Below are 22164 nucleotides of genomic sequence, written 5' to 3'. Positions count from 1 at the left end.
GCTAACCAACCTCTTCCAAAAGAAATCAAAACCTCCGTTATTCTTGGCTTTAAGATGATTTATCAAAATAATTTTAGATAATGTTTATTTGAGGGGGTTTTTAATAACCTCCCCAAAATAATCCCTACTAAATACAATATTTTTTGTAGTGAAACTCTCTACATTAGTTCAAATGAAGGGTGACTGGTACCCTGATCTAGTGAGGGTGTTCTACAACAACTTGAAAATTGTTAATGGTGACATTCAGTCAAGGGTGAAAGGTGTTAATATCTACATTGACAATAATTTATTGCAACAAGTTGCTAGATTAAAGGTTGAAGGTATATTTTCACATTTACCAAGCTCAAACAAATCGTTGGCTCAAGAAAAGAGATATTTACAGGAATTGGCTGAGATTTCCAGGGAAATACACAATAGAAAGACTTTTTATGCATGAATGTCTAAACATGGAAGAAAAGATAACAACTCACCTTCTTGCATGGGTGATTCTACCTGGAAGATTGCTGCAGGATAGAATGACTACTAAGGATGTTTATCTGTTGTATGCAATCAAGAATGATATTCCCACCAACTAGGTTGAGGTATTAAAAGATTACATGGCTGAAGATGCACTCAGTAAATCTCATTATCTGCCTTATGCAGTCCTGGTCAGCAGAATATTAACTCTTCAAGGTGTGGATGTTGGTAGAGAGCATAAATGCTCATGCAACTGCATAAATGTGATTAATCGAAACACTATTGCATCTCTTGGAATGATAAAGACAATGAGAGGTTGATGCTTCAAAGGAGAAGAAGATTTGGTCTACAGTTCAGGAAGTACACCTGTTGTAAATGAGGACCATACAAATTTCTTCCCTGAAACTAACTTTGAGCGGTTTGTAGTTGACCAGTTTAGAAATCTGAATGAAAGGGTGACAAAACTTGAAAGAAAAATTGAGAATGCTCGGCAACAGAGAAGAGATGAACCATCTGATAAAGACTCTATGGACTCGTCTGAATCGGAATAGGGGTATAGAATTACATATCTTGAGTCTTTTAAAGTTTAGAGTTTTTGGTTGATATGTTTTGATTGTAGTGTTTTCTGTGTTTTTTTTATTGTTGGCTTTATATGCCACTTTTGTTTTGTTTTAATCTGATTGTAATTCATGATTAAATTTCAATGAAATCATAGTTTATGGTTAACTCAATCTGTGAATGAAAAATTATATCTTTGATTGAGTAAAACTGATATCACTTAAGTCGATTTCACTATGCTTGTATGCAAATGAGTTATTGCTTACTGTTACATTCATATCTTTGCATACTCACACATTATCTGTGATAATTCCTGTATTATATTCTAAAATGCTTGATCTAGAAAGACCATGAAAGGTTTTGTAGAAACATTACTTGCTGGCTAGATGAAACTAGAAAATCAACAATATGCTACAGCAAGAAATCGATTTTGACTGGATTCAAATCGATTGGGTATCAACAAGGGTATAAAGATTCCAAACTTGGAATATCTGATATCTTTAAATCTTGTTTTATATACTGTTGAATGTTCATTCTTCTTATATCTCTTTGCTCAACTGATATACATATTTTGAGATTATAAGAGATTAAATTGTTTTTTCTGATTGAAAATGTATCAACTTTTGATCTAATACTACTGTTACATATATGCTCTGATACATTACTTGGAATATGCTTTTACATGCTCTGATATATACTCTGATTACTGCATTGTGCATCTGTGTTTTAAGATTGAAACATGCATAATGATAGGAGGAGCATTGCATATTATTGATTTGTTTTACATGTCTTCATTTAAGGGGGAGAATATCCTCAATTATGTGAATAATATTGTCAGGGGGAGCATCATAATATGTTTATATCTGATGCATCTCTATTGTGCTTGATTATCTCTGTATCAATTACAGTGTGCTTACCTTTTTTGCTAATACCCAAAGGGGGAGAATTATGATGTTTCTGTAATTGGTTGGTAATTTATATTGATTTGTGCAACATGGTTGATTATGAATCATGGTTGTGCATCATAAAAAAAGGGGGAGATTGTTGAGATTGTTGATAGGGGGAGCACAGGTTTAGCTTAACCCACAATCTTAGTTTTTGATGATGGCAATACATAATTAATAACACATGTGTATTCTGTGTTACATGTTCTATGTTTACATGTTATATGCTTTTCTTTAATGTGTTAAATCTGTTAAAGCATATCTGAGAACATGTTTGTGTTGTTCATTGCATATCACTGTGTTAAATATGTGATTTTATATGTGTATGCATGACATATGTTTTTGGAAAAGGAAAGTCACAAGCATTATGGTTGAACTTTAAATGTGTGACAAAACAACAGTTTTAAGTTGATTACATTATGGGTTGAATTGATTAAAACTCGTGTGTTTGCACAAACTTTTTTGAAGTGTACTGTGAGATTTTTCAAAGAGAAAAGTTTTCAAAACTGTGCAAAAAGATTTCACTTGATCGAATGCATGCTCTCTGTATTCAAATAAGTTAGTTGATGTTTGAAAATCTGTTAAATGCTTGTAACAACTAACATAACGGTCATATTTTAAATATGTTGACCAAACATTAAATGATAGTCGATTGCATTAATTGTACATTCAATTATTTGTTTGACTGCTACTAAATTTGTTATAACTGATTGTTATATTCGATTACGTTAGTAGCTTAATCAATTAAAATGCGTCTGATATGTGTTATACTATAAATTGACACAGATTTAAATTTTGTAAGAACTTTTGTGATTCTAACAATTTCATATCCTTTACAGAAAGTTGTGATCTTACAGTAAGAGAGGAAAAGCTCCAAGAAAGAAGATTGACCGTGGTGATCAACAACTTGTGATTTCTTGAAGAGCAAGACTGTTGGGTTTCAAAGACTGATCAATCTGCACATTTGGATGTTACTGTGTGATCAGATTCTGCAATCTCTTAAAGATTGGTTTGAGTTCCCTGTTGTGACTACAAGAAGAAGAACATGTGTGTTCTTGACTTTGAGGGTGCCTCAAAGGGGTTAGACGGCAGGAGAGAGATTCTTGCTACTAGTCTTGTTGTATATTTTCCTATATTTTGATTAGAGGGTTAGAGATGTGTTTTACATTTTTTACGTGAGGTCCTCTGTAGAAACCTTGATCATTATAGTGCATTTGCTTCCCGTGGTTGGAAGGACACTAGATGTAGGCAGGTTGGCCGAACTAGTATAAAAACGCAGTGTTTGAATTTTCTTATCCCTACTCTCTTTTATTCAATCGATTACTTTTTGTACTTATTCGATTAAGTTTCTGCTACATTGAAAATCTTTTACCTTGCGATTCAAGAAAAATATAAAGGCATCATTTTTTGTGGAAAAGATTTTAAAAGCTTTTGTTTTTTACACTTCACCAATTCACTCACCTCTTAGGTGTGAGAAATTGAGTAATTCTATTTTAACAGTTATTAAGTTAGAAAACCTTCTTTGTAGAAATACTTTTTTCATGGGGGAAAAACCTCAAAATGTTTCGACAAGAAATCAACCATGTCCCAACATAGGAAACTGACAGGCCGACGTGCTATGCAAGTTCACTAGCATAAAGAAAACTGGAAAACATATGACTAAACCCTTTTGAGTCCAAGCTAGGATCATAAAAATATCTTTGAGGTCTCCTCAACATCGCCAAGCTGGATGATCCAAATCGTGAGTTATTTGACCCTTGACATACTTCTCGCTACAGCTCTTCAAAAGAACTTTTACTAGTTAAGTGTTTAGTGCTGGTGGAGTTTGTTGTGTTTGGAAGATAACTTATGATAAACATTGCAGGAACTGCATCCGGTGTGACGAATAGTGGTAAGACACATACTATGAGTGTCACCTTTAAAATTAATGTACTAATTTGAATCTTCTATATCTGGAGTTTATACGTCAAATATCTATGTTTTATCGCTTCATTATATTGTACCATAAAGTTAGTCATTTAAATTAATAAATTATGCAGATATTTATTACGGGTCATTGTCTGACTGTTTACAATTGTTTTGTTTGAATTAAAATTATCTATGTTTTGACTCTAAAATATTACATCTATTTACGGTACCATATTTATTGTTTCCCTTTCCAATTCATTCATTCTCCAGAATCCTCTTCATTGTACGTTTATAAATTTACTTCATCTTTTTAAAGTTGTGTTTCTGATTTACATTTTAATAATGATATTTGCAGGGAGACCAAAATTGTCCTGTTATCATACCGCTGGCTATCAAAGAAAGATAAACAAATAAATGATTCTCTACTTGTATGTAAACAATACACTAAACAACACTTATATATTTTATTAATCAGTGAATTTTTATTTTTGCAATTAATAAAGGAAAAGTTGACATACGACAAATGAGAGTAAACCAATATTTTTTATTTCCTATTAAATATATTAATTCTTGACCATCTTATAAAAGATTTGTAAAAATAGTTATGAACATACATAAAAACTACTATAGTCTCCTTTCAACATCTAATTAAGGTCTTATTGAAAAAAGAAAAAAAAAAGTTTTCAGGAATATCCCCAACCTTTTTCTTTGAGTTGATCTTCATTTTTCGTAAGGATTTAGTGGCATAATTACTTTAATTAATATATATCAAATTAAAATTACAATTTTATTATAAAAGAAGTTACATTATGACAATATTACAAAGCATATTAAAACAGAAAAAGAGAAAATGATGCCTGATAGAAGGACTTGTTTTTTAAAGCTATAACACATTTTCTTTCACCTTGAGAGTTTAAACAAAGATATTTCACTCTGCATTTGCTTCCTCTATGCTCTGTTCCACCCTGTATATCAAACAAACAAATAACATTACTCTGTATTTTTTCTATATATAAATGGATAAATTTAACTAGCAATCGTTTTCAAATTATGTAAAATGATAATTAATTTTGATGAATGTGTTAATTGCACAGTACCTTTGAGCTCTGAACCACCTAGAGAGTTGATATAATTGCAGAGTCTCATTGGTCATATGGCATACGAGAAGATGAAGGTTGCGCGGTCGCACCACCCAAGCAAACCTCATGAACGATGCTGAATAAACACACATAACTGCACTACTACAATTCATTTATTTTAGAAATTTAATTAGGACCATGTCAAATGCATTCTTCAAATAATGTTGTAATTATTTTCATCCCTTCAAAATCTAAAAATATTTCAGAAATTTTAACAAGAAACCTTATAAATTGGAACTGAAAGCAATAGATTTAATTAAGTTAATACTTAGGAGTAATTAACCTCCAGTCATATTGACAGAAATCGTTTCCGGTGGTTTCTTTGTGTCCATTGCTGCCTGATAAATAATAGTCACAAACTGGTTCAAATTAGTGTAAACCTAAAAATATTTGTTATTAACAAGATAAAATAATCGTTATTTTTTATTTTATTTTTGTGTCTAATAGAAATATTAGTATGAAACAGAAGAAACAGAGTCTGATATGTTTTGAGGAAGCGAAAGAGAATTGATGATGAAAAGCAAATGTACCGCAAGAGGAAGGGTCCAGTTGAAGGTAGGACCCCAAAAATGCGTTGTTTTGAGGCCTGTGGGACTATTCCAGAAAGAACGAAGGATGTTCATCTTCTCAAATATTTTCAGTATTTCGCAACCTGCACAGTTAAAACATCAACTCCATTGTTTCTTCCTTTCTACAATTGTTCTATAAGAACAAAAAGGGGTGCAAATAGATATTTCTATAAGAAGAAAAGGGTATCAAGAATTAAGAAGAAAAACATTACCTCAAGATTACGTTAAGAGATGAATTGAAACTATCTTCTTTTCAATTTCAAAGGCACAACCTCTTCTTCAAGTTACAGGAAAACCATGATCAGTGAATCAGAATATCCTCTGAATCTAAGTATTTAAGTCCAAGAAGCTATTAGGATAGGAACCTTCCTATTAAATTACACTATTGTCCTTTCGTATTTCTTGCTTATCTCTTTTTCCATTTCTTCAACAATAATATTCCTGTAATTGTTTTTCATAAATTTACAATCTCTCTACATAATTTCAGCTTTTTCTTAAATGAAAAATGCTATCAATTTAAGCTTTTATTAAACTAAAATTAATTGTTTTCTGTCTGTTCAAAATGATTGTGAATAAATTAAATTTAGGTTTAATTACCATTTACAAATGGATTTGAGTCAACGGGTTCATCTCTCGGTCGATAATTGATTTGATAGGTTAAGTTAGATTTTTTAATCTATTCCATCCCGTCAGATTGACGGACCAAAGATTTGACAGATTATTATGTTAGTCCACATCGTTTTAAGTTGAAATTAAAATAAATAATAATTTAAAAAATTAACTTTTTAAATATATGCACTAATTAGTTAATTTATAAATTTGTAATACATTTATGTGATTTACTTCTCATTTTACAGTAATAAACAAGATAATTAATTTGAAAATGACAATTACATCATGCACCAAAAGAAAATCATCATTGTTTGCAAGTATTATTAATTCTTGGACACAGATGCTATACACTATACATATTAAAATGAATCAAGAATTATTTTAACCATAATTGAACACTAACATATTTTAAAATATTTTAAAAAGTTAAATATGTTTTTAATTTCTAAATTTAAATATAAAATTAAAATTTATCATTATTTTGAATTGAATTGTTTATACTATTTTAACATATTTTAGTATTTTAAAACTTATTAAAGTCATTTCCTTGTCATAAAAGTAAAAGGAGATAAATAAATTCAACAAAAAAAATTAACTACTTAACTACATATTATTCGGATTCAAATTTTGGAAGACTTGTATACATCTAACATACTAAAAATATGACTCAAATAATGTATAACAACTTAATTACTTTTTATTATCTCCAATATAATATTAATCATAAAGAAATATAATTATTATGTAATTATTCACATATAATAGTACATCCATATTACTTAAATCTATCATTAACTTATATTCACTCTTATAATTTTTACATTGTATTCTAATTCTTATATATTTTTACTTACTTGATATTATGTTTGTTAAATTCTTATTCATATGTGATCAATGTAAAACTCTTTTTCTTCCTCACAATCCACAACTTTATTAAGAAAATCGCACGTTACACAGATATTTTCCTAAAATTGAGTCTATTATTAATTGATAATTGAAAGACTTTAGATACTTACAATATTAGGAAAATAAAAATAAACACTAAAAATAAAATATCAACTATCTTAAAAATAAAATCTTCTTAATCTATCATAAAATAATATTATACTTATCATAAAATAATATTATACTTAAATAAACAGAAAATCATAACTATCTATCTCTATTTTATCTCTATCAAATCAAACTAAATATTACTAAATCCAAAACTAATAAAATAAGATTTAAACAAAATTATTAATAAAACCCTAAAATTTAAGTTTATCCCAACAAACTTAACTATTCCATCTAATTAATCATTTCACCACTAAATAAACATTTGTCAATCCAAAACCAATCCTTATCTTGTTACTTAAAATAAATTGAATGTAATTATTCAACTAACTCAATCCCTTAGTCTATAATTAATAATATATTAGATCTCATATTATCCATCCTAATCTTCTCCCACTCCTAGCAAGCACCGTATTAATAACTTTGTAGATTAACATAACTTGTTTATGATAAAATAAATCAAAAGATCCATTCTCTTTTAAGAAACAAAAGTAATTATTTTTCAAAGGTAAAAATCCAAAAACGTGATCGACTTGGCTCTCACATAAAGAAAGAAGATAATGATATGATGTAAGACCATATTCAACGTATCTATTTGAGACCCTTCATGCTAATTTATTTTAACTAGTCTTGTTCTTCTTTCATTTTTCTATTATATCTCTCAAATTGCTGCGAATGATTCAAACTCAACAAACATGGGAGCAAAAGTGTTGTAAAACGGGTTAATGGCCATTTTAATATGGTTTTAAAACAGATAAATTAAAATAGAACATCTTTTTAAAAACTTAAAACGTATTAATGAAACCAATTTTAATTTTAAATATAATAATGTAATCTATGTAAATATGTTTTGAATATTTTTCTTACAGTACATGTATTTTCTTAACAAAATAAGTTTATATACTAATTTAGTCTACATCCATTTAGAATATGGATTAAACAAATTAAACAAAAAAATAACTCAATCCAATTTAAGTTGATTTAGAATATGGATTCTATCTATAAAAAAAGAAAGAACCTAATTTACTATTAAATATATTTTATCTCTAAATTTTAAGTGAAACTTAAAATTAATTCATATTCAAAATATTGATTTAATTTAGTTTCTGAACTTTAGAAGTGTGTAGATTTAGCTTTTTTTAACTAAATTTTTGTTAAATTTATTTGATATTTCAAATATATTTTATGATAATATTTGAGTTATTTACATAATTTGACATATTTTTATTTTAATATTAATTTACATACGTATTTAAAATATTAAATTAACTTAAAAAAATTCAGTTAAAAAGATTAAATTCAATTAATTTCAATTTTATGTGAGAATTAATAAAGAAAAATATACTTAACTATATTTGAATTGATTTGTTTACCTTTCAAAACCAATGAAGATTATAGGGACAATTTTGACAACACCAAGGATTTAAGTAATCGGACAGGGACCACATAATAAGACAAATTTTGTATGGAATGATGAGGAGTGGCGTTAATGGAAGGAAGAAAAGTCTGATATAATATAGTTTTGTAAGCAAGTTGCTTGAAATAGATAAGTTGTGTTAATTTATGATAGGTTTGTTCTGAGGCAGTGACACAATCGTTTTTAATTTAGTATTAATAACGCAGAGATGGTCCAGCAAACCAGCTCATCCCTTCTATTTTTAAAAGGAAAAATTATTATTCCTAGTTTCTAGGTTCTTTAGAAAACGAGAATTTGCCTTCAGAATATCGTGTAGGGACAATGTTTTAATTTTAACTCGTTCAAATAGTATGATTAGATCACTGTACTTATAAGGATGATAAAACGGGCATGGATCGGCCCGCTAGTGAAATTTGTTATGATCCGTCCTTCTCAAATTTGTTATAACATTTATGAGTTTTACTTTTGAAATATCATGATTCCATTATATAATTAACTAAAAAAATTTTTCTCACTTCCTTGTCTTTAAATAATCAAACTTGAAAATCTATTGAAACTCTGAACCACAAGGAGGTAACACTTGTTGTTGTAAACCAATCTATTTAGACCGTAGGAGTTGAATTTCTCTTCGATGATAGCTGGGTGTTCAATGAATCTCACGAAATTTGAAAGGAAATGGAAAATGTTGTGTTAACGAAAGTGGAAATTAAGAAAAAGAGAAAAAATAACACTATGGGTGGAGGCTTGCTGCTGAGATTGAGAGGGAAAGTAAAAGTAAGAAGGGATTGTATTAGAGTTTTAAAAAATAAAAAATAAAATTAGTAAAAGTAAAGAGTAAAAAGGTAAATTTAGAATTTAAAAAAAAAATGGAGAGGTGTAAGGAGAAGATGGGGTGGTGGATAGAACATCACTCCAAATTTGTAGGTTACATTCAAGAAGAAGTAGACATACTATTTCTTTTAAAATAGAAATGAAAAAGATAATTTTATATATTTTGTTATTTGACTTATACAAATATATAATAATATTATAATTTAAATTATTATAAATTATAAATTAAATTTTAGTTATTAATTATAATGTAATAATTTAACACGTAATAATGATTATTTATTTTATTAGAGATATTAATTAATCAATTAAAACTTAAAAAATATTTACAATAAATTTTAATATGTACAATTAAAAAATTAAAATAAATTAAAAAATGAAAAAAAATTGACAAACAAACCTGCCCATGAGTTGATCAAAAGACAAACCAAAATAAAATTTTTAGTTATTTTTTTGGATTTAATTATTTTTAAATAAAAAAATTGTCACATGTCAAGCTAACATATCGCCACATAGAAATGATAGTGTGATGTGGTACTGACAGACTACGTGTCATTATCATACCACGTGTCATTATATTTGTCTCAATTTGGTCCTTGTATTTTTATTTTGTCTCAATTTGGTCATTGTATTTTTATTTTGTCTCAATTTAGTTCTAATTTTTTTAAAAGTTAAATAATTTTGTTCCTCCTCAAATTCAAACAAAATTTAACAAAAAAAAAATGAGGGATCTATTTGAAAAAAGTCACCAAAAATAATGACTATTTGAATGATTAAACTTTTTTTTCTATCCACTCTTTTTTTTTTATTTTTTTTACAAGCCAACAATGTTTTGTTCCGTTTTGTCACTCTATATTTTAGATGTTATCTATTTTAAAATTTGAAGTTCTAATTTTATCCTAAAATACAGTAAAAAAATTAAAAAAGAAAAAAAATATTTAAATTGTTTTCAATTAAATTCCTAAATGATATGATATTATTGAATTAATTCAAATGATACTACTAATATCTATTTACTTATATTGAACACCAATAAATTATTATTGATGGTTGAATTAAAGCATTTGGATCACTAAATGCATTGTCTATGTGCTAATTAGAGTTATTAATTTGGCTTGACCCTGGTCCATGTGGATTAAGATTAAAAAAAGCTTATAAGATCAAAAAATTCAAAAAAAGCCCAATTGGTTCTACTTTTTAAATGTAAAATATATATTATTATTTTTAAATATATGATTAAACTTTTGGTTGAGGGTGACATGTCTCGATCTTCTGTCAAATCAACTAAGGTTGACCTTTAATTCCAATCAGTCCATATCGACTTTCGGCCTAGACTAACCTTATTAGAGTCATAGCATGGAATATTTATGTCAAACACAAACCAAGATAGGGAGATTGTAAGAACCTAGAAAAATAGAATATTAGAGTAGATATAAATAGAAATTTCTAAAGCTCGTCTCATTATCTAAATATCTTCTATCTCTCTAAAACATTATTCTCTTCCATTTCACTGACTTCTCTCTACATTTTCTCACATTTGGGCTATCTATTCGATGAATCAAGGAGTGTCTAGACGATCTTGGAATCGAGGGCTACAATTCGTACCGATCAATTTCCTATTTTGAATTGGTAAGTTGTTTCCCCTCTTTTTCCGTACATTCTTGAACCATGATCATGCGACAAATTCTGTTTGCATGTATCTAGTAGCTTTTCTGTTCAATTCCTAGCTCAATTTAGGTTTTAAGAGTCGTTTTCTATCACTGATTGGTGAGTTGTAGGTTTTTGTAGAGTTTCCTTGCGACGCAAGCTTCGATTGGGATTTCTGTGAGCTATGCTAGTTGATTGAGGTAAGGGAAGTTAGATTACTGTTTTAATTAGTGTTGGGTGATTTCGGCAAGTGCACCGAATCACTTCAAGTAATAAACCATGGTAAGACCAAGTATCATTTTCCCAAGAGACTCGTAATACTAGAGAATTGTGCGATTAACAACTCATCTAGACTCAATAGAACAACGTTCATTTATAAATATGTGCAAAGAGATAAATTCACAAATATACAATGGTTGAACTTTGGTCATTAAAGGCACTTAGATATGGACAAGACTAGAAATGGTATGAAATGACATTGCTAAGGTTAGTTTTTACCTATTTCACTCGTGTGCTTACCCAATTTCATCTCCTTTCCATCAATTTACTAAAGTCAATCCATAAGAACACTCTAGCCCTAATCCTTTAGGTGGAAGAGCCTAGGTTTTCCCTATTAAACTCCAATCCCTTAGAAAATTTAACAAGCAAACCCGCATTAAAGAGCTAGGATCTTAAGACAACATGTGAATCATCTTCCATCCCTAGAATCAATGACCACAAGGACTCTTGTTTCAATTCAAGGTTCCATCTTACGTTCCCATAATCCATGAAACCCCAAATTCAAGTCATGAACATTCCTATTACATTCAAGCTTTAAGATTGGAAACAAGAATACTAGCAATTGATAGAAAAGGCATATATATAATCAAATCAATCATCCATTACACAAGAATTCATAGGCTACAACAATCCCTAACAAGATGAATCTAGTTCTCCACTTCCATGGAGAACCCTAAAACTTACAAAATGGAAGATGGAAGAAGAAGGAGACCCAATGGAAGAGAAGGAGATGTTCCCACAAGCTCCTCACGGCCTCCATGAGCTCCAGCAGTGAATCGCGCCTCCAAAGAACTATAGACCCGAAGCTCTTCGCGTTTCTGAGTTAAATAAAGAAAATCTGCCATGTCAGCAAAAATAGCGCTCAAGCGCCCCTAAAGAGTGGGGGCTCGGGCGCGCGTCAGTCAAACTCAACAGTTGGTGCACTGGCACTCAAGTGCCCATGGAAAAAGGGGGTCCGAGCCTGACTCTGTTGCACTGCTTCTTTTTCTGGTTTCTTTTGCAAATTTGTTGCTTTTGTGGTTGATTTGGTTCTCTACATTGTTGGAGATTCTTTCAAGCATTGTTTTAGCTACAAAGTAATGGGATTAGTGATGAAGTTACATCAATGTAGCCTAAAACACATTTATTTAGAAAACAAGACAAAAGAAGAGGATTAAGCAAGTTACAAGTTAGAAAGGAGTTGATTTTGCTACTAAAATGATGCTTAGATAATGGTAAGAATTAGCATTATCAATTAGTTGGTTGACATGTAAGTTTGATGAATTCTATGTTTATTGAAAAAGTTTGAACTAAATTTAGGTTTTGTGAATGAATTATATTATGTGCAATGTGATTGTTTAATTTCAATTGATGAAATGTAATGATGGACTGGTTTTGGATGATAATTAACGTGTTATGAGATGTATGGAAAGTTAGAAATAGATTATAAGGTTGATAGGTTGTGAAGAAAGTCTAAAATGTCAAGTTTTAAGGTAATTTAAGGAAGTGGGGTAGCGAAAATGAGAACTAGAGGTTAGATGCTCAATTAGTCTGTTGGAGCAGCATTGGTAAGTCAAATGTGACTTGCTTGAGCCCTTAAATTGGTCAAAAATGTATCAAAAGTGGTAGATTGGATTTTGGGTGTATAAGTTGTGATTTTAGAAGTTTTGAAGTAGGAATTGGTTCATAAACACTTTAGATTGATGGTAGGAAGGTTTAGAAACATTTGATCAAGTCGAATTAGGTATATAACACAAATTAGGATGGTTAGAAGTTGGGAAAATAGTTAGAATTTGTAAAAATTGGGTTGAGTGGCATAATTCTGCAGACTCGTTGAGCGAACAAATTCGCACAATGAGTGGTCATGGCGAGTTGCTTTCTGTTTGAGCAATTCGCATAGTGAGAAGATGTGATGTGCGAATGGTTGTGGGGTTTTCTCTCTGTCTGATGATTCACACAGCGAATCAGTGCACTGACGTTACAAAGCAGTAGAGGCCATCACAGGGACCATCGACTGCCCCCACAGATCACCACGAGGCTTTCCAGTGTGCTTTGTCCTCACTCGCACACTTTCCGAGAAAACTTCCCAGAAGGTCACCCATCCCAGAATTACTCCAGGCTAAGCACGCTTAACCATGGAGTTCTTATGAGTTAGGCTACCGAAAAGCAAATGCATTTGGTGATATGAGTAGTCAAATCAATTCTTTTAAGTTATCCTTCAACTGTATAGTCCCATACCTACACAGTCTCTGGATCCCTCTCATTCCGGTGTATGTTCGATTCGTCCATGTACCCCTTCCACTCGAAGCCTGCCAGGAGCCGCTCCTTGTCTATGCCCCCTGCACCATGCCTCTTGCACCGGCGACACTCCCCGCCCTCGTATCAGTGCCCGGGTGTCACATAACTCGACAATCATTCTAAGTCCGTGCAGTCAAGTTTAGGTCATAACATGTTAGGATGTTTGAAATAGTTTATTTTGCTTGAATAACCATGTGTATGTTATGTGTGATATAATTGTATGAATTCTCTCATATCTAGCTTACCCTTCTGTTTGTGATTGTGTTTTGTCTGTTTGGTGTTCTTCTTTTGCAATGATCATCCTATGGATGTGAGCAGAGGGAGATGAGGTGTGTCTAGAGCAGGCTCTGGATGGCGAGAGGACGCTACAATATAGTTTGACTTTAGATTAGTTTTATGTATAGTTTTGATAACTCCTTGTATATAAAGTTTTAAATTTTATGGTTATTTTAGATGACTGTAAAGTTAATACTTTATTTTCCAGTCTATAACTGTTCTATCATATTATTTTGTGACTACTATAATATATGATTTATGGCTATATTTTGGGATGTTACAGAGATGAATCATTGTTTAACAAAAATTGATACTTTAATTTCTTTTCAAAATTTATTGTTCAATTAAAACTTTTTTTTATTTTAGTGACTTCAGTAAAATAATCAGAGTAAGAAATAGAAATTTTGTACATATATATTTTATACTATTTTGGATCAAAAGACTCTACATCTAATTGTTAATCTCTCTAAAAAGGGATTAACTTAAACATTAAAAATAAACCAAATTTACAATTACGAAAGAAAAATTTTAAGGTTTAGAGAACATCTTTCTTGAAGACAGAAAAGATGAAAGACACATTCCTTGAATCACACAAGAAATGAAACACTTCTTTTGAGTCACACAAAGGATGAACAACTTCTCCTAAGAACAATAACAATACTAGGTCACACAAGAACCCACTTGGTGAAAGTTATCATACTAGTTACACTAATTTATTCAAAACTATTTTTCACAATACTCATTCAACAACTCATTAACTTATATGCTATCACATTCTATCAATATATAATAAATTTTAACAAATCATAATTCTTCTAAGAAATCAATTCATTATGCCAAAAAAATAGTTATAAAAATAAACTAGCTTCCTTTACCAAAATAAATATTCTAACTAACTCAACTTTTGTTCCAAAATCTCCAACTCTTATAGGATGCTCACAAATCATATAAATTATCAGATTAAATGAACACATATAAATAATGAATCTTTTAAAACTTTCTTGACATGCAATCATTAAGACACCGTATTTATATAAATTTTCTAAATGACTAAAGAAGATATAGCATAAGAAAAACTTACTTTGATAACAAATTTGATTGAATAAAAATGTTGTGCTTTAAACTAAGGCTTTGTTCACTTGAATGAATTTGGAGAAAAGTGATTGAATGGATTTGAGAGGATTTGAAGGTAAATTTTGTTGTTGTTTATTTGAGTGGATTTGGAGGTAAGTGAGAGTGAATTTGAAAGTAAAGTTTGTGAAAATTATTGTATGATTTGATTGATGTGACGGATTAAAAAAATTTACTTCTAAATCCACTCTCACTTACCTCCAAATTCACTCAAATAAACAACAAAAAAATTTATCTTCAAATTCTCTCAAATTCATTCAATCACTCTTTCCCAAATCCATTAAAGTGAACAAAGTGTAAGACTCCTAAGATAGCCTTTTATTTTGAAAGAGATGAAAGGTGACATTAGAAATTTAGAAAAAGATAAAATAAAGATTAATTTTTAAAGAATTGGTAGATTTTATATAATAAAATCCAAATGAGTGACTTTTCTATTTATAGATTCACCTTTTAATAATATAATAATTGAGTGACATTTATAAAAATTATTTCTATTCTTTAAACTATTTTTTAAGTTTTTACAATGGTTTCTTTTTAAATATTAAGTAAAATTGTGTAATAAATTGTTGAATAAAGTATTTGAATTATTTAATAAAATAATTGATAATATATTAAATGTATTGAAAAATTATTTAAATTAATATTTTTTATTTTTATAATATTCTCTTATTGATAACGTGAATTACAAAAATAATAAATCATTCATTTAATAATTTATAACATATTCAACATATTATCACCTATTTTATTAAATAAATTATTGAACAATTATTTAAACTAAAGTTGTGCACTGCATTCACAACGTTTGGTTTTGCAAATAAAATTGCAAATCATCTTTTTTCCTCATGACTTAATCAATAAAAACATAATTACTAAAATCAAAGTTGTGCTCACTAATCACGACTTCTTTTTAGTTCTTTTTCATGCAATGTTACATTATTGGTGCACAACTTCTTTAAATAGAAACTAAAGTTTTCTATGATGCACAAAAACTTCTACACATGTGAAATCATTTTCTACACAAAAACTAATCAGTCAATTTTCGACTTTAGATGTAAAATTGCATCAATTTAGTTAAAATAAAAAGAAGAAGCCACACAGTTAATGTCTACTAATCCACCTCTACATCAATGTTATAGCATTCACACCTTTAGGATCTGCTTATGCAAATATAAAAAGAAGGACACACGACAAAGTTGTATCATTCCCGTCCAAAGTTATACCATTACCGTACAAAGTTCACCTTTTGTAGAATTTTATGTTAAACGTGTTTATTTTTCTTGAAAGAAACAGAGAATAAATAAATTGAAAAACCAACTACGTGCTTTTAAAGCTTTGGATTTTATTCTCTTCCATTCTATCCTCCACCTAAAGTCGAGAACAGAACAAAAGCCAAGGAAAATGAGTAACGAAAGTCGAACACTAAGGTAAGGATGCTTTATTTTATATATCTAGATAAAAAGTTATTTAATTATAACCTAATTTCACAAAATCACTTAGTGAGATTTGCACATATATATTCTAAATAAAATTTATCTTTAATCTATGTGCAAAAAATATATATATTTCCTATATTATTATGTTAAGGAATAGACTTTTAAATGTAATTCAATTCACAAAATCGACTTATATCTATATCTATATATATATATATATATTCTAAATATATATATATATATATGTATATATATATATATAACTTTCAATAAATATTATTTCATTTAGAGTTTTGTACTTTTATACTTTTTTATATTTTCATTTAACATTGATGATTTAATTTCAATTTTTCTCATATTTATTTTTACTAATTAAATATAAAATTTAAGTTTATGATTAATTTTAGTCTTTATATTTTATTAATATTAAATATAGTTCATTTGGTCTTTTTATCCCTCTCATCACCTCCCTCCACCTCTACAAAAATATTCATTTTGCACGGTTTCTAAAATATAAAATATCGCATAAAAAAATCCTATTTATGCAATTTCAAAAATAAGATTCTCACCAGAATAAAAAAAATGACAAACTTTAAAATTTTAAATTTGTTTTCTTAGTTACACTTGATAATCTAGAATTCCAATTTGTTTTCTTAACTACATGAGGAAAGAAGTGAGGAAAGACAGTGAGAGATGAAAAAAGAAAGAAGGAAAAACAAATGAGGTAAAAGATGAAAAGATTTTAAAATGTAACACTTTTAAATTATATTAAAGATAATTTAATAAAAAAAGCCAACTTAAACTTATTTAATTAATAAATATTGAAACTCGATAAATATTAAACTTATTTAATAAATGTACAACTTAAGCCAAACTTTTATTATTAAAAAGTTTGTAAAGTAAATGATATTTTTCTAGGGTTTTATTCATTTATTGATAATTTGATCTTCCAAACTTAACCCGTATAACCATTACAAGACACACAATTAGTTTTGAGTCTGAGTATGCATAAATTTATCTCCGACATGATGAAAAAAAGCCTTGAGGTTGTTTTCCGATGAGCCACCTTCCATGGCAGCGTCCCTAGCCAAAGCCATCCATTTCTGTGAATTCTTTCTCAACTCACATGCTCTGTCTCCACTCCCCATAACCACATCCAAACATCTCTTAATCTTCTTCCCTTCCACTATCCCATCTTCATTCACATCATGGTCTACCCGCAACCCAATCTTCCACACATCTTCTACAAGCTTTGCATTAGTCATCTGATCTGTCCACTGTGGAAACGCCACCATTGGAACCCCAGAAACAAGGCTTTCCATGGTCGAATTCCACCCACAGTGCGTCAGAAAACAACCTACAGAACCATGTGACAGAACCTCCACTTGAGAGCACCACGTCACTATCTTCCCTTTCTTTTCCAATTCCATTCCCAATTCCAGTACCTCCTCCTGATTCTCCTTTTCTCGTATGACCCACAAGAATGGACGTCCACAATCAAATAACGCTCGTGCAATTTCCTCCATTTGTCCTTTGCTTAACTCTAGATAGCTCCCAAAGGACACGTAAACCACTGACTTCTCTTCCTTCGAATCAAGCCACGTAACATAATCGTTTGACACAGGAAATATGTCTCCACCGAAGCAAGCATCACTAGGGTCTCTCCCGTCTAAGAAAGCAGAAGGAATCAACGGCCCTATGGGGATCATGTTCATCCCGTCAACGGCCCTCAGCGCCGCAGATTCCAATGTTTCAAACGTATTCACCAGCACCGTCGGGTTTTTTTCTCGGTCAAGCTGCAGAATCTGTTCCTGAAACGCTGGGAAAGTAAAAGACAACATGGTCCGTTTCCACAGCAACAAAAAAGAAGGTATATCTCGCTGGGAAAGAGAAAACGGTAACCCTGGAAGATTTATGGAACACGAAGCTTCGGTCATGGTTTCTTCGTTGATGTAATCAGCGTAGCCGTGAAAGTAGTAGTAGAGAATGTCCAGTACGGTGGCCGTTTCGATCCATAGCAACGAAGTGGGAAGGTTAAAGCTTCGTGCTACGTCAGCCACCCAGGGAACGAGGAGAGTATAAACTACGTGAATGAAAGGGTTTCCCTCGGCAGTGGTGGACACTATGAGGTCGGACACGAAATCCGAGGAACGGCACTGAAGCTCGGACAGGTAGAGGTGGTAGTCAGTGGCGGTGTTGTTGACGGGGAAGAAGCCATCGTCAAAGCCATCCGAGAAGGGGAGGAAGGAGAGGCCAGGGATGTTGATTTTTTTGGTGATGCGACGGTAGAGGTGGAGAGTAACGACAAGAGTGGCATGTGCGCCCATGGAAATGAGACGCTTGGCGAACTGAAGAGCAGGGTTTAAGTGGCCTTGTGAAGGGAATGTGACGAGGAGGAAGCGTTGGACAACCATGGTGGGAGTGAAGATAGCTAGTGTGCTTACCAATGGACTCCTTCACCACATGCTGGGTCCTTATATAGACATGCTTAGGCAGTGAGAACCACTCAAATATGGACCGCGATATTCCAACAACGTTTTGTTGACACTGTTTTGACAACGCCACGTGTCGTTGTTTGATTGGTTTGTTTTAAAAATAACATTTTATAAAAACCTTCGAAATGGAAGTCCGTAACCATTGTTTTTAGTGAAAATCCGAAAATACCCCTTTTGTCTGTTTCATTGGAAACGAAGGTCTCTTCTCGTGAAGGTCCAAGGTCGCGTTTCGTGCCGCTTCACTTTGCTTTCTCTGTGATTGTTCTGTGTGCGTGGTGTTGTCTCCGTCCATTTTCGTCTCCTGTTATCGTGCGGAATGGCAAGATCCGGTGACCATTGTCCGACGACGAAGGTAAGTGGTTTTCCATTCCATGTCGTAGGTTGCTTATTTGGTTTGGGTTAAGGTTTGATTGGTTTTCCGTTCCATGTCGTAGCATGCTTATTTGGTTTGGGTTAAGGTTTGGGGGTTCGTATCCTTGTGTTGTGGTTCTGGGATTATTGGGTTTCGTTGTTTTGCTGATTTTTTTTGGTTTATGTAGTTGAGTGTTCGTCACTCTTTTTCGACAAAGTATATATGTACTTTGAACGAACGCTTGACAGACGAGCATCGGTCATTGATTGCGAAGACTCCATTTGCGTAGTTTTTAGATGTCAATGTCAATGTTAAACTAGGTAGAAATATATTGAGTGAGTTATTGGGTAAGTGGGACGATTCTAGTAGTGGTTTTTTAGTTGGGAATAAAGTTTTGAATATAAATGAAAATGATATTTATTTATGGTTGGGATTGAGTACAGATGGTGCAAATATTAACTTAAAGGAAGAAATGGGCAATAGTGAATGTGTGAAATACATAGGCAAAGGAACAAAGGAATTGAATTCGATATTCAAAATTCTAATGCGAAAACACAAGAAAAAGATCCCTTGTTCTCATTTTTGTAGCCTTTACCAAGGCCTTTTTTCAGCACACTCAGTCATCCCTTGCTCAGCTTGCTCCTCCAACATATGAGGGGTCACTCCACACTCCTTGGCCTTACATCACATCACTAACCACCCTCTCCCACCACTGAAACACCTGGACCAGCCTCAGACAAGTGCAAAAGTGCCTAAAACTCACTTTTTTTTACAATGGTCACCCCTGTTAACCTGACTGACTACCTCAGTTATACTTTTTGTACAAAATCTCATTTTCTCTCGGGTAATCGTTTACCAGGCTGTTGTAAACGATTACCAAGGCCTTTTTTCAGCACACTCAGTCATCCCTTGCTCAGCTTGCTCCTCCAACATATGAGGGGTCACTCCACACTCCTTGGCCTCACATCACATCACTAACCACCCTCTCCCACCACTGAAACACCTGGACCAGCCTAAGACAAGTAAAAAAGTGCCTAAAACTCACTTTTTTTGACAATGGTCACCCCTGTTAACCTGACTGACTACCTCAGTTATACTTTCTGTACAAAATCCCATTTTCTCTCGGGTAATCGTTTACCAGGCTGTTGTAAACGATTACCAAGGCCTTTTTTCAGCACACTCAGTCATCCCTTGCTCAGCTTGCTCCTCCAACATATGAGGGGTCACTCCATACTCCTTGGCCCATCATCACATCAGTAACCACCCTCTCCCACCACTGAAACACCTGGACCAGCCTCAGACAAGTGCAAAAGTGCCTAAAACTCACTTTTTTTTACAATGGTCACCCCTGTTAGCCTGACTGACTACCTCAGTTGGACTTTCTGTACAAAATCTCATTTTCTCTCGGGTAATCGTTTACCAGGATGTTGTAAACGATTACCACAACCATTTTTCACCACACTCAGTCATCCATTGCACAGCTTGCTCCTCCTACTCATTAGGGGTCACTCCACACTCCTTGGGTTCACATCAATCACCAACAGCCATCTCCCAACTCAGAACTTGATCAACTCCCTCGCATTAATTACCATTAATTTTACTGAAAATGGTCTCGTACTTTTCAAATACTTATTATAATGCTGAGTTCATTTTTCAATCAATAATTTTGTCATTATAACAAACACAAACACAAAGTAAAAACAATTCATTTGACAATCCAACCACTAATCTTATTACAAACACATAGTGTACATTGTCAACTAACATTAGCTACATATTTGAACATCTGTTACATGTCAAATTTTATCATTTCTTAGCAATCCTAAACAATGCCATATAGCTGTAGGGCTTCCATTCTTCTTATGTTCTCGTTGTCCAGGATCCAGTCACATACATATTTCTTTCTAATCCCAAGCAGCTCCTCCTGAAACCAACATTTTCCACATTACAAACCAGCACATACAAGAATTTTATCAAACACACAGTTCCAACTTACAGTTGTATATTGAGGCATGCTTTTCCCGTTGTATTTTTCGTCTCCATCCCAGATTTCCATTGCTTTCAACATTATGACTCCACAATCATGTCTGAAATAATATACCCACCACATCAAATTACTTTTGCCCATATACATCACAACACAATATAATCCGGCAGCACAGTGGAAGAAACTTACAAGTTTGGTTGGGATGGGATATTTGCTTGTTTAACAGTCAAAGGACCAATACTACCTTCCGGTCTATTCATCAAGATGCAAAAAAACCGTGCCATATTTTCAGCCTACCAATTAACAAATACAAAAATTTGTTAAACAACACAGGGTTATGTCATAATCACACGGTCATCAACAATGAAAGATGTGGAATCTTACAACAGCTGTGTCTATCCTTTTGCGGTCTCTGATCCCCTTACCCAATGAGTCAATCACAAAAATCTCCAATGAACTCAATTTCACTGAATAACACCACCAATGATCATCGTGGACAAATGGCAGAAACAACTACAAACAATATAAACAATTTCAGTAACACATTCACAACCAAAACTCGACAAAATTTGCAAATTAAAGGTTACTCACAAAGTCAGCTGTGGCAAAGTCTCCAAGTCCAAAATGATCGCTACGCAGATAACTGTTATAGTTATGAAGCGTCCAAACATGACGATTCTATGGACGTTTCCTATAATCTGTAAGAATATGGTGCTGTGGACAATTTCAAAATCATAAAAAAAAAATCAATCAAAAATACTTTCTTCAATCAAATATATGATACAATATCAAATTTT

The 22164-nt window shown here is 31.8% G+C and overlaps 2 protein-coding genes across 2 annotated transcripts; both read right to left on the bottom strand.

The window, feature by feature from the left end:
* Positions 1 to 4634: 4634 nt before the first annotated feature.
* On the bottom strand, positions 4635 to 5918 carry LOC108319875 (mitochondrial pyruvate carrier 1). The gene is made up of 5 exons (XM_017551172.2): positions 5787 to 5918; positions 5536 to 5657; positions 5289 to 5343; positions 4964 to 5099; positions 4635 to 4831 (listed from the first exon to the last, which is right to left on the bottom strand). Exons 2-5 carry the CDS (start codon positions 5626 to 5628, stop codon positions 4795 to 4797), a joined length of 321 nt encoding a protein of 106 aa, XP_017406661.1. The 5' UTR covers positions 5629 to 5657; positions 5787 to 5918; the 3' UTR covers positions 4635 to 4794.
* An 11513-nt stretch (positions 5919 to 17431) lies between these two features.
* LOC108319871 (phloretin 4'-O-glucosyltransferase) lies at positions 17432 to 18949 on the bottom strand. The gene has a single exon (XM_017551169.2). It carries the CDS (start codon positions 18945 to 18947, stop codon positions 17520 to 17522), a length of 1428 nt encoding a protein of 475 aa, XP_017406658.1. The 5' UTR covers positions 18948 to 18949; the 3' UTR covers positions 17432 to 17519.
* Positions 18950 to 22164: the final 3215 nt, after the last annotated feature.

The sequence above is a fragment of the Vigna angularis genome, chromosome 2, assembly GCF_016808095.1.
Source record: "Vigna angularis cultivar LongXiaoDou No.4 chromosome 2, ASM1680809v1, whole genome shotgun sequence".
NCBI classification, from domain to species: domain Eukaryota; kingdom Viridiplantae; phylum Streptophyta; class Magnoliopsida; order Fabales; family Fabaceae; genus Vigna; species Vigna angularis.
The sequence above is the reverse complement of the archived record's forward strand: the minus strand, read 5'-3'. Positions and strand labels throughout refer to the sequence as shown.

Coding starts and splice junctions, on each gene's coding strand:
- LOC108319875 (XM_017551172.2), bottom strand. CDS start 5,628: ATGAACATCCTTCGTTCTTTCTGGAATAGTCCCACAGGCCTCAAAACA. Junction 5,100..5,288: donor TTCTGTCAATATGACTGGAG/GTTAATTACTCC, acceptor GTAGTAGTGCAG/TTATGTGTGTTTATTCAGCA. Junction 4,832..4,963: donor AGGTGGTTCAGAGCTCAAAG/GTACTGTGCAAT, acceptor TTTGATATACAG/GGTGGAACAGAGCATAGAGG.
- LOC108319871 (XM_017551169.2), bottom strand. CDS start 18,947: ATGGTTGTCCAACGCTTCCTCCTCGTCACATTCCCTTCACAAGGCCAC.